This window comes from Mustelus asterias, chromosome 15, assembly GCF_964213995.1.
Source record: "Mustelus asterias chromosome 15, sMusAst1.hap1.1, whole genome shotgun sequence".
NCBI classification, from domain to species: domain Eukaryota; kingdom Metazoa; phylum Chordata; class Chondrichthyes; order Carcharhiniformes; family Triakidae; genus Mustelus; species Mustelus asterias.
Genome location: NC_135815.1, coordinates 89,001,930 through 89,014,874, shown reverse-complemented (window position 1 = coordinate 89,014,874; position 12,945 = coordinate 89,001,930). Strand labels below are relative to the sequence as shown.

The window sequence follows — 12,945 nt, the reverse complement described above, 5'->3', positions numbered from 1 at the left end:
GGGGGGGGAATCCACCTTGGCACAGTGGTTAGCACTGCTGCCTCACAGTGCCAGAGACCCGGGTTCGATTCCCAGCTTGGGTCACTGTCTGTGTGGAGTTTGCACGTTCTCCCTGTGTCTGTGTGGGTTTCCTCTGGGTGCTCCGGTTTCCTCCCGCTGTCCTGGGAGGTTTTCTTTTGAATGCAAAAATTAAAATGGACCCATAACATTTCCTGCCCATTTTGCAACCGAGAACTTTGTGTGGCACAGAAATTCAGGATTTTGTTTCACCACGAGAGTGGAATAATTACAAGATCTCAACACTTTATACTAAAAGGATTGCTTGAAACTTTTCTTGACAGTTTATTGCAGCACCTTGGGAATATCACATTAAAACTGAACAAATATTAAACTTTTGAATAACTCCTGATTTGGATCAATATATGAGATTCTCTGCCCCCTTCTTAACCCTATCCCCACTGTGACCCATCAAAAAGGTTGGACTGCCAAGACTATAGAACTTTCTCATCTTCTCTTCCCACTCCCCCGCCCCCCCCCCCCCCCCAAGCCCCCAGGTGAATTGGCTGATATAGCTGGACTAACAGCAAATGAAAATAATTGCTGCTTTCTGTTCTGCTTTCTAGTTAATAGCAGAAAAAAACTCCATAAAGATACTCAAGACCTTGAGAGTTTAAAGTACCAGCATTATCAGTATAAATCCATTAGATAGTACTTTTCCCAGTGATTAACATAAATGCAATGATGTTCTTCACAGCGCTTGTTTGCAACATCAGTGTGGCAAATTCAATTCCGCTCTCAGCGTCCCAGAAACACTGTCATCTTCCTCAACAGGCAGTTGCCTGCAACTGTTCAGCCAAACAGAAACACAGACTCAAAGGGTTAGCATTCAAACAGATCGCGTATATCACAAAAGTAACAAATTTTACACAAACACTTACGATGTAGATACAAGATCTTTTTGCATACAAATATACATAATGTACTTCAAGGGCTAATTATTATTTGCTGGGGGAAAAAATGCCAAACAAACATTTCCCGATAAAGCTGTGGCTCTTAGGACTATAAACCAAATGTGGGATACAGGGCCTCAAATCTCTTTTTAAAATATAAATTTAACGTTTATCCGCACTGGGGAATACTCTGTCCTTTTTATAAAACATTCAAACTTACCTTGCAACTCTGCTCAGCATTCTCATATTAAAACAGTTAAAGTAAAATAGTTTTCTTTTAGTTTACAACAGCCCAAGAGCCACAGCTTACAGTTATTCGATATCTTCCGGTCTGACTGGGTGAGGAAGGGGTATTATTGATTTCTTCTCTGTATCTCTTGATAAGGCTTTCCGCATATCTGTTATAGAAAGAAAAAAGTGCTTATTAAAAAAAATGCAGGTTTCTTGACAAGTCGTTAAAAATATTTTCTTAATTGCAAACTGCAGCAAAAGTTCTACCTGTTTAAGTTTATTTATTAGTGTCACAAGTAGGCTTACATTAACACTGCAATGAAGTTACTGTGAAAACCCCCTGGGCCCTGGCGCTGTGAGGCAGCAGTACTAACCACTGTGCCGCCCCTAGTGGCTGTTTCCTATGGAAGGGACATCATTACTGGTAACTTCCAACTATCTTTCACACTTGTAACTTAGCGAGTGAGAGAAGTAGCCTCAATCGAAAGAAAAAGGAACCTCACGAAAATGGAAAGCTTCATAAATGGACTCTGATAAATCCAGATTTTTTTCATACCCCATTTTAAACTAATAAACTGATCTATGCAATGCCCACATGTATAATCTGTTCCATAATCATTGCAGAGTTACCGGTGTTGTATTTTCAATACAATTAAGGACCCCACGCATGCTGGACATTCTCTTTTCTACCTTCCTCCGCTGGGAAAAGCATGCAAAAGTCTGAGGTCACGTACTAACCAACTCAAGAACAGCTTCTTCCCTGCTGCCATGTGACTTTTGAATGGACCTACCTCGCACTAAGTTGATCTTTCTCTACACCCTAGCTGTGACTGTAACACTACATTCTGCAATTTCTCGTTTCCTTCTCTATGAATGGTATGCTTTGTCTGTATAGTGTGCAAGAAACAATACTTTTCATTGCATACTAATACATGTGACAATAATAAATCAAATCAAAATACATTCCACAGAAATTCACAATCATACCATAAGCGTCTTCATCAGGTTCTCCATTGCTAGCTGAGTAGTATTCTATCACCGTTCGGTAGACACTATAGCCAAGCTGTTTGTACATGTTGACTGCTACTTGATTGGATACTCGGACAAATAGATCCACAAAGAATCCACCCTTTCTACAGTGAAAGACACAAAGTATTCATCAGTTTCTGACAATTGCAATATGGATGCCTTATATCTCATATATATTAACTGTTAAAATCGATAGACCAACCTTTCAGATATTTCCTCCAGTAGTTCCATTAGTTTAGCTGCCAATCCCAAGCGTCTAAATTCTGGAGCAACTGATAAAGCCGTTACGTGCCCATGCCATTCCTCTCTCGCCACTGATCCTTCAGCTTTCCCCATAACTTAATAAAAGGAGCAACAATCAGAAAAGCTCTTTCTACTCATTAAACATTACCACTGCAGTTCATCCAGGTTTCAGATCGAACCAAACCTCTCGCAGCATTTTACAAATGGCTTGCAACCTTTGATCATATTTAACCGATTTTGATTTATCCAATTACTCCATTTTGAAAACCCCTAAAGTTCCAACTAGCCTAGGACACCTAGTGGCTGTTTGTAAGATTGTGATTTGTGCAAAACAGCAGCTACGTTTAACCTGAGAAGAGCGATGACACTTCAAAGTGTAAGTTCTTAGATAAATGTGATAAGGTTATCGCACTGAAAATGGAGCATTATCAAGCATTTTTAAGAAGGGTCTAAAAACACCATGGCTATATTATCCACCTGCATTGCTCTTAAACTGAGAGCAGGATTTTAAAAATCTTAAATGCCAGTACATGGCTCGAGCCATCGGGCCTCTGACTGCCAGAAAAACATTAGCTTTTTGAAATTTCTATAAAAATGCAAACACTGTCTTGGTTACAGCCCCAAAATCTTTTAAAATTTCATATTTTAAGTTTAAAAAGTTGTAAAATGCTGCCAATATGTGCCACTTGAGCTGCTCGGTGGATTCACTAGTGACAAACTGCTAATTTTGTTGGGAATAAGCATGTCGAGGGCTGGCACAATCAAATTTCACTGCATCAATACCTTGCACATCACAACAATGCCACAGTTTGTTCCGACGTTTTGGGCTTTTGTGCTGCACACAACATGGCTTTATTTATTAGGGTCACAAGTATGCTTACATTAACATTGCAATGTAGTTACTATGAAGATCCCCTACACTCTGGCACCTGTTCGGGTACACTGAGGGAGAATTTAGCATGGTCAATGCACCTAACCAGCACGTCTTTCAGACTGTGGGAGGAAACCCATGCAGAGACGGGGAGATGGTGCAGACTCTGCACAGATAGTGACCCAAGCCGGGAATTAAACCCGGTCCCTGGCACTGAGAGGCAGCAGTGCTCACCACTGTGCCACAGTTCCCACTTCTTTTATGGAAATGTTAATACTTTTCAAATGTTTTATCAGCAGTCTTGGGAGTTGCGATCCATGGTGAAAACTGTCCAACAACCATAGGTTGATGCAGATGAATTTGAATTGCAAATAGAAGAATCAATATTTTAAAGAGAAACACTGGGCTCTGGACAAGAATACTAAGAAAAATTAAAAGTGAGTCGCCTACAAATGAATTTATCTGCCTTTTGTGCCAGGCTGCGATGCTATGTTACTTTCTGATGTCTAAAATATATGTGTATCCTCCTTTGATCCACTTACACACTGAAAAATGTTTCTATTCAATCATCAGTTCAAAGCTATTTTTATGAAAAAAATACGCCACCAGAATGAAAAGTAAGATGGAAGCTGTCTGGGAAGCGAAGCCGATTCAGTGGAAAGCATCCATTTTGAAACCGGCATTTCCAGTATAGATTAAATGACGAAAAGTAGGAACTTCTATAAACTTAGATAGCTGAGGAATGTTTTGCATCAAGCAAAAGCTCGGATCAAGGAGAATTTTTTAACTACTAGTGAATCTCACATGGCACAGAACATGAAGCATGACAGGAAAATACTTGGTTTCCCTTGTTAATTTGTCATGCCAAATTCAAAGCTTTTACATATACTTGGAATTAAATCGAACTATTTGCTGTTTTATGAGGTTATGGGGATCACAACCATGTAACCCAGACTTCATCATTTGGTGATTAAGATTAAGGTGAGTGTCTTTAAGGCCTGGAGTCTAGTGACTCTTAAGTAATCACTGGGCAAATTCAATTGCTGTTCACATTAAAGGTCCTGAAGTGTTAGTCTTTTGAGAAGTAGACTGCTACAATCAATTAAAAAGTTCTAGATATTTCCACTTTTTCAGACATAACTACCTTTGCTTTCACCTTTCCCCGAAATGTGACACTTCACACATGCTGGAAAGGTGCAATGAACAGACAATATACACTTTCATATAGCTACAAAGTTTCTGCTGACTCCTCTCACAGTAATGCTCTGCATGATGGCACAGTGGTTAGCACTGCTGCCTCACAGCGCCAGGGACCCAGGTTCAATTCCCGGCTTGGGTCACTGTGTGGAATTTGCAAATTCGCCCCACATCTGTGTGGGTTTCCTCCTAGTGCTCCGGTTTCCTCCCACAGTCCAAAGACATGCTGCTTAGGTTAATTGGCCATGTTAAATTGCCCCTTAGTGTCGGGGGATTAGGAGGTTAAATAAGTAGGGTTATGGGGATAGGCGCTGAGAAGCATGGGTGGGATTGTGGTCGGTGCCGACTCGATGGGCCAAATGGCCTCCTTCTGCACTGTAGGATTCTATGAATTACAGAAGATTTTACAAAGTAGAGAATATTATCCAGTGTAGGTATCTGTCCAGACAAGAATACAAAGATTGTACTACAGGGTAAATTCACAACGGAGATCAGATAAGAAACAGCAGACATTCTCACTCCAGTATTTTGTGTTCGAGGACAACTTCTCATTTCTTTGCACATTTTTGAAGAAATGTAACAGGGTCAAAATGAGGGCTCAATGTTTTTTAAAAAATAACGAAATAGATTTAGCATTTCTAAAAAAATACAAATTAGTCAACTGTGGAAAACTAAATGCAGAAATAAAATACAAGTCGATATAAAATTTCATTACAACAACACCTTGCATTTAAATAGCACCTTTAATGTAGCAAAATGTTCCAAGGTGCCTCACAGGAGTGATATCAATTTGACAGATCTGAGGAAAATATTTGAACAGATGACCTAAAGTTTGGTCAAAGTGGTAGGTTTTAAGGAGCGTCTTAAAAGGAGAGAGAGAGGGGTGGAGGGAATTCCAGAGCGTAGGGCCTTAGCAGCTGAAGGTATAGTCAGCAATGATGGAGCAATTAAAAATCAGAATTGGAGGAGGATAGATAACCCCTAGGTTTGTAGGGCTGGAGGAGGTTACACAAATAAGGAAGGCTGTACAGGGATTTGAAACCAAGGATGAGAATTTTACAGTTGAGTCATTTCATGGGCAGCACCGTGGCAAGCACTGCTTCCTCATAGCGCCAGGGTCCTGGGTTCGATTCCCGGCTTGGGTCACTGTCTGTGTGGATTCTGTACATTCTCCCCATGTCTGCGTGGGTTTCCTCCGGGTGCTCCGGTTTCTCCCACAGTCTGAAAGATGTGCTGATTCGGTGCTTTGGCCGTGTTAAATTCTCCCTCAGTGTTACCCGAACAGGCGCCAGAGTGTGGCAACTAGGGGATTTTCACAGTAACTTCATTGTAGTGTTAATGTAAGCCGACTTGTGACACTAATAAAATAAATTTAAGTGAGCTTTATTTTTTGACCAAGAGCTAATGTCAGTCAGGAAGCACAGTGCAATGGGTGAATGGGACCTGGTACAAATTAGAAGTTATAGGTAGGATGGTTTTGGATGACCTTAAGTTTGCGAAAGGCGGAAGATGGGAAGCCAGCCAGGAGGGCATTGGAATAGTTAGATTCAGAAGTAATGAGTGAATGAGTGAGCACTCCAGCAGCAGATGAGCTGCGGTGGGAGTCTAGCAATGTTACAGAGGTGGAATCGGGGGTTCTCAGTGATGCCTAGTTCTAAGGTCAGAAACTCATCACTGGGTCAAATACAACACCAAGATTGTGGGTAGCTTCAAATAAAATCAGAAAATGCTGTAAATGACAGTCGGTAAGCACAAAATATAACCAACTGAACTAGCTAAAATGTACATCTGACAATTATAAAAAGTAAGTTATATTGTCTGATATCTGTAGAACACAACAGCGATCATGACATTGGATCCTTACTGTATCCCATTAACTCTCCTCCAGGGGCCTCCGCAACGATGAAATACTCTGGCCAATGAGCTAGATATTGTAGGTAGAAAGGGATCCCATACTATGCATTACTTAAGAAAAATAACAAAAAGAATAGCTTAATAAAAGATCAGTTTATAGTTGGCTATACAGTTTACAATAAATCAACTATCGAAAATATTTCATAAATGTAACTAACTGTTCTTGACATGTGATGGGAGGCTAGTCAAATGCAATCTTCCTCTCCAAACTATTCTCTTTCATTTCTGATTTCCAACATAAATTCTACTTTCCCCTGCCCTGGTACAACACATTTCCCAACTCTACAGCTGTCTTTCAACCTGCCTCTGAATTTATAGCTTGCGAGCAGCAATGCTAACTGGTGTTTGGACTTTCAAGGGCTTGCTACCTAAACTAGTTCCCACCACTTCAAATGACCTGCTGATAATAATTAATGCTGAGTTTAGTGTAACCTAGAACGGATGACCTCAGCAAATCTACCAGACCGTATCTCCAAATGGCTGGATCACACCAAGCAAAGAATTACAATCCCATACAAGTAACCTTTTTATTAATGCGTGGGACATGGGTTTTGCTGCCTGGCCAATATTTATTGCCCATCCCTAGAACATACATAGAACATAGAACAGTACAGCACAGTACAGGCCCTTTGGCCCTCGATGTTGTGCCAAGCTTTGTCCGAAACCAAGATCAAGCTATCCCACTCCCTATCATCCTGGTGTACTCCACGTGCCTATCCAATAACGGCTTGAAAGTTCCCAAAGTGTCCGACTCCACTATCACAGCAGGCAGTCCATTCCACACCCCAACCACTCTCTGAGTAAAAAACCTACCTCGGACATCCCTCCTATATCTCCCACCATGAACCTTATAGTTATGCCCCCTAGTAACAGGTACATTCACCCGAGGAAATAGTCTCTGAACGTCCACTCTATCTATCCCCCTTATCATCTTATAAACCTCTATTAAGTCGCTTCTCATCCTCCTCCGCTCCAAAGAGAAAAGCCCTAGCTCCCTCAACCTTTCCTCATAAGACCTACCCTCCAAACCCTAGTTGCTCTTATTCAGAGGACAGTTGAGAGTCAACCACATTGCTGTGGCTCTGGAGTCACATGTAGGCCAGACCAGGTAAGGACGGCAGATTTCCTTCCCTAAAGGACATTAGAGAACCAGATGGGTTTTTCCGACAATCGACAATGGTTTCACAGTCATCAGTAGATGCTTGATTCCAGATTTTTTTTTCACTGAATTCAAATTCTACCATCTGCGTGGCAGGGATCGAACCCAGAACATTAGCTGAATTTCTGGATTAATAGTCTAGCGGTAATACCACTCAGCCATCACCTGCCCTAAGCGAGAGCCAGGGTTTTACTGAAATGCTTTTGTAAACTATAGCCGTTCTAGCGATCAGGTGAATGCACAAGGTCAAATGAATTAAAACATTTAAATCTGAAAGGGGCAATGGCAGCAACAATGAGAAGGTGGCATGTCCAACTCAAGATAAATCCAATAGTGAGAGGACTATCTGATATAATAGCTGACCATTATTAAATAACCTTATTTTTGAAGGTTTTAAACATCAACCAAAGATCAACTAACAACTAGAATTAATCAAAAGGACTAAGCTATATCGAGATCATAAGTCAGGTATTCACCAAGCACATTGCATATGCCAAGGATAAATTGAATATGAACTTAAAGCATCAACATATCCCCAATCTGAATCATGATTTACTAAAATAAAGGGCCATCTATTATATTAAATCAAGATTCCCCACAGGAAGCCAGTGTGACAAGGGCTGATTACAAGGATACAGTTTCGGTAAGTGGATCCAGATTTCTGCAAAGAAAAGAGAGACAAATTAGAAGAGGTTCAGTCTCCTGCTTAAAATACTAACTGGCATTAGCTTCACAGCACTGGGAAAAACCTCTGGGAAAAGCCATGCATCACTTTCACCGCACTGACATCAGGGTACAAATTGATGTGCACACTGCCACACAAACTTTGCCAAACCTTTTTGCCAACAACTCTTCAAGACAATTTGCCTTAAATAAGGTAAACTATGCAAATGATTTGATTTATTATCACATGTATTAGTATACAGTGAAAAGTATTGTTTCTTGCGCGCTATTACAGACAAAGCATACCGTTCATAGAGAAGGAAAGGAGAGAGTGCAGAATGTAGTGTTACAGTCATAGCTAGGGTGTAGAGAAAGATCAACTTAATGCGAGGAAAGTCCATTCAAAAGTCTGATGGCAGCAGGGAAGGCGAGTCAGTTGGTACGTGATCTCAGACTTTTGTCAGGCACTATTGGATTGCATTCAGGAATAATAGAGTCAGGTGTAAGGCCAGACATTAGGCGGTGTTTACAAGTGGCTTTCAACTGGGATCTGCAGTTGAAACAGTTTGATTTCCTTCAATTAGCAACAGGAGAAGCCAGCAATGCCAACAACACTGATACCTGTGCCAAAATTTAGAAATTCGACCCTTCCAAAGCATGCACTTGATATTACATTCTGCACTTATTATGCTCCCCGAGGAAGGAGTTATATCTTCCCTGTCTCATGCAAACTAATACCTCTTGCTGGCTCCTTCCAAATGCTGAAGTTCTGAAACAGAATTCAGTCGCATATTGCGACAAGATTTTTGAACAGCGACACAAAGGATGTATTTGCGGGTAGAATGGGAAGCTCTGTCAGCAGTATGCAACTAATTCAATTGCCTGGCTCCTCTGTACAGACACATTCTAGAAGTCAGCAACTAACACAGTGAAAAAATTCTGTGCTTACTCCTGGTTATCTCATATTCAGGGAAATAAAGTATTTATATATACATGAATCGGTTAAGGCTGTTAAACATGTAATTTCTGAAGCACATTCATTTTGTTGAGAAAGAATAGTCCCCAACACAAGGCGTACAAATCCTCAAGTGCCTCATCTTGGCAGAATCATTTTAGTTTATAAATGTGGTTAATATGTACATTGCTTTGAAATAACCTCATGTGTTGTTGCCTCCCTTAATAAATGAGCTGCATGCTCTCTTTCAATCTCTGCAGAACCACCGTTTTTATAGAATCCCAATAGTGCAGAAGGTGGATATTCGGTCCATCCAGTCTTCATCAACTCTACAAAAGAATATCTCATCCAGGCCTAACACCGCCCTATCCCCATAACCCAATCCACCTGACCTACACGTCTTTGGCCACTAAGGGGTAATTTAGCATGGCCAATCCACCTAACCTGCACATCTTTGGACTGTGGGAGGAAACCGGAGCACCCGAAGGAAATCCACACAGATATGGGGCGAATATGCAAACTCCACACTGTCATCCAAGGCCGGAATCGAACCCGGGTCCCTGGCGCTGTGTCGCCCTGAATCCCTGCAATTGAGCTTCTATTTAAGTCACCATTCTGAGATAGTGGCCAAAGCGGTGAATCATATCCTGTGTGATTGGCATGTTATGCTCTCTTACTGGTTTTATCTTTCCAGTGCATTTATCACGTGGTTCCGTCTCACTGCTTCTCCTCTGTTGTCCAGTAACTTCATTGCAGTGTTAATGTAAGCCTACTTGTGACAATAATAAATGAATTAAACTAATAATCTCTGTCTGACTAGCCTTGTGTGGTCCATTGCCTACCTACCCGGATTCCAGCAAAAGCTTCTTATTCGCTGCCAACCTGTCAGCCCAGGGCATCCCGACAATCAATCCTTACCCCATTGTTTTGCTCATGTTGTCCCTTGGTCCACAGGCATGGGGCCAACTTCCATTTGTAAGCAGATCACAACCACCTCTACCTCACAACTTCTCTCTCCTATCATTATACCCATGCTTAGACTGTCTCTGTGACATGAAGTTGTAGATGAACCAGAACTTCCTTCAAACAAACAGCAAGATGATTAAAACTATAGGCCTCATCGCCTTCCACAAACTCTGCCCTGATTCCATTCTCCTCCCTGTTCTCTTGCTCAACGTGAACAATACTCGGTGCAATGTTGATGCTCTGTACAATCCTGAGCTGAATTTCAACCTTAATATCTGCTCAGTCACCAAGACTGCCTATTTACACCTCTACAACATTGTCAACCTTCATTCCTACCTCAACAACCTCTGTGTTCAAATCTTTATCCAAGTTTTTTTGTTCACATCAATTATTCCAACTCGCATTGTTGACCTTCCTTCGTCTACTGTGTTATTAAATGCTATGTTATACATACCCTGTATTACTACAACCCTATTTAGAATCAGAATCCCTACAATGCAGAAGGAGGCCATTCGGCCCATCGAGCCTGCACCGACAACAATTCTACCCAGGTTCTATTGCCGTAACCGCACGTATTTACCCTGCTGTTAATCCCCCTAACACTAAGGGGGAATTTAGCATGGCCAATCAACCTAGCCCGCACATCTTTGGAGTGTGGGAAGAAACCGGAGCATCCGGAGGAAACCCACACAGACACGGGGAAAATGTGCAAACTCCACACAGACAGTGACCCGAGGCCAGAATTGAACCCAGGTCCCTGGTGCTGTGAGGCAGCAGTGCTAACCACTGTGCCATCGAGTTTTTATGTCATAGAATCATTGATTCCCTACAGTGCAGATGGAGGCCATTCAGCCTATCAAGCCTGCACCGACAACAATCCCACCCAGACTCTATCCCTATAACTCCACAAATGTACCCCCCCCTGAAACTAAGGGTCAATTTAGCATGGCCAATGCACCTAAACCACACACATCTTTGGAGTGTGGGAGGAAATCGGAGTACGCAGAGTTTTTTAAAGTTTATTTATTAGTGTCACAAGTCGGCTTACATTAACACTGCAATGAAGTTACTGTGAAAATCCCCTAGTCGCCACACTCCGGTGCCTGCTCGGGTATAGTGAGGGAGAATCTAACATGGCCAATGCACCTAATCTGCACATCTTTGGACTGTGGGAGAGAATCGGAGCATCCGGAGGAAACCCACGCAGACACAGGGAGAACGTGCAGATTCCGTGCAGACAGTGACCCAAGCCAGGAATCGAACCCGGGTCCCCTGGCGCTGTGAGGCAGCAGTGCTAACCACTGTGTTGTGTAATTAATACCCATAAGAATACTTCTGATGTTAGGGGTAACCAGAGGGTAGAAAGTTAAGGTAATTGGATATATTTCAAAAGGGAATTGGAAGCACACTGGAAGGTGAGGTATTTACAGGACATTGGGGAAAGGGCAGGAGAGGATTGGGAAGATGTGAGGGAGGGCTAGTATAGAAACAATGGGCCAAATGTCCTCCTGCTGCGATTCTGTTGCAGCCAGTCAGTGTTATCACTCGCACCCTGTACATCACTCGGTAGTTTTCACTCTGTGGAACACTCTCTGGCTGTAGTTCACTCACATGTTGTTAAAGCGAAAGAGATCATCACAACAGAACGCTCGCAGCGTTGTCATTGCGGCCTCCCACCGGAAATCAACCTGCCGTACGACCACCGGCGGAACTGACGTCAGGACGCAGCGCGATACGTGTTAATGCCAGTGACGTGAGCCACCAGCTTCGTCCAGTCAGGCGGCTCGCTGCCTGGACCCGCCTCCCGGCTCCAACCACGCCCATCGTCTCGCACCCGCCCCCTTTACCTTCGCCCGGCCCCTCAGCCGCCAGTCCAGCGTTGCCCCGCCCCTGCCCTCCCTCCCCGGCCCCCACGCACACCATCGCTCCGCCCCAGTCGCTGGCCACGCCCCTCTGCCGCGAGCCGGACGCCGGCTGAGGCCCGGCCCCACCCTATCGCGGACCCGCCCCTGACCCCGCCCCCCCGGCTCCAATCTCTCCCGCCACACTCGCTCTGCCCAGACCCGCCCCAGCCACACCCACACGCTCTGTCCCTGGCCCCGCCCCTAGACACACCCCCACCCAACGCCGCCCCGCCCCTATAGACCCGGCCCGCCCCTGGTCCCGCCCCTAGACCCGGCCCCGCCCCATCTGTCCTGAAGGGAAGTTTCTGTTGCTCTTTTGCAACTTTGATCAGTGAACTTTAATGCATAATGCATAATGCACTTTGAATTTTTCTTCAGTTAATAACTCAGCTCAACATGCAGCAATCAAGCATGATAATTAGAAGCTAATTGCATTAAAAATATTTCATAGAATTATAGAAACCCTCCAGTGAAAGAGGCCATTCAGCCCATCTGACCTGCACCGACTCCTCTGACAGAGTATCTTACCCAGGCCCCCCACTTTTCCCCCCACCCTATCCCAGCAACCCTGCATATTTACTATGGCCAATCCCCCTAACCTACACACCCTGGGACACTATGGGAGAATTTAGCATGGCCAATCCACCTAACCCACACATCTTCAGAGCGTGGGAGGAAACCGGAGCACCCGGAGGAAAACATGCAAACTCCCCTCAGACAGTGACCCAAGCCGAGAATCGAACCCAGGTCCCTGGCGCTGTGAGGCAGCAGTGCTAACCACTGTGCCCACTTCTTCGACAATTACAAGGGGGCACAAGTTCAAGGTAAGGGGGGAAAGGTTCAGTGGAGATTTGCAGGGGAAG

General features: G+C 43.5%; 1 protein-coding gene across 1 annotated transcript; it reads right to left on the bottom strand.

Annotated features, from left to right (window-relative positions):
- Positions 1-318: 318 nt before the first annotated feature.
- naa20 (N-alpha-acetyltransferase 20, NatB catalytic subunit) lies at positions 319-11,911 on the bottom strand. The gene is made up of 6 exons (XM_078230297.1): positions 11,790-11,911; positions 8,231-8,255; positions 6,386-6,476; positions 2,413-2,548; positions 2,169-2,314; positions 319-1,348 (listed from the first exon to the last, which is right to left on the bottom strand). Exons 1-6 carry the CDS (start codon positions 11,840-11,842, stop codon positions 1,263-1,265), a joined length of 537 nt encoding a protein of 178 aa, XP_078086423.1. The 5' UTR covers positions 11,843-11,911; the 3' UTR covers positions 319-1,262.
- Positions 11,912-12,945: the final 1,034 nt, after the last annotated feature.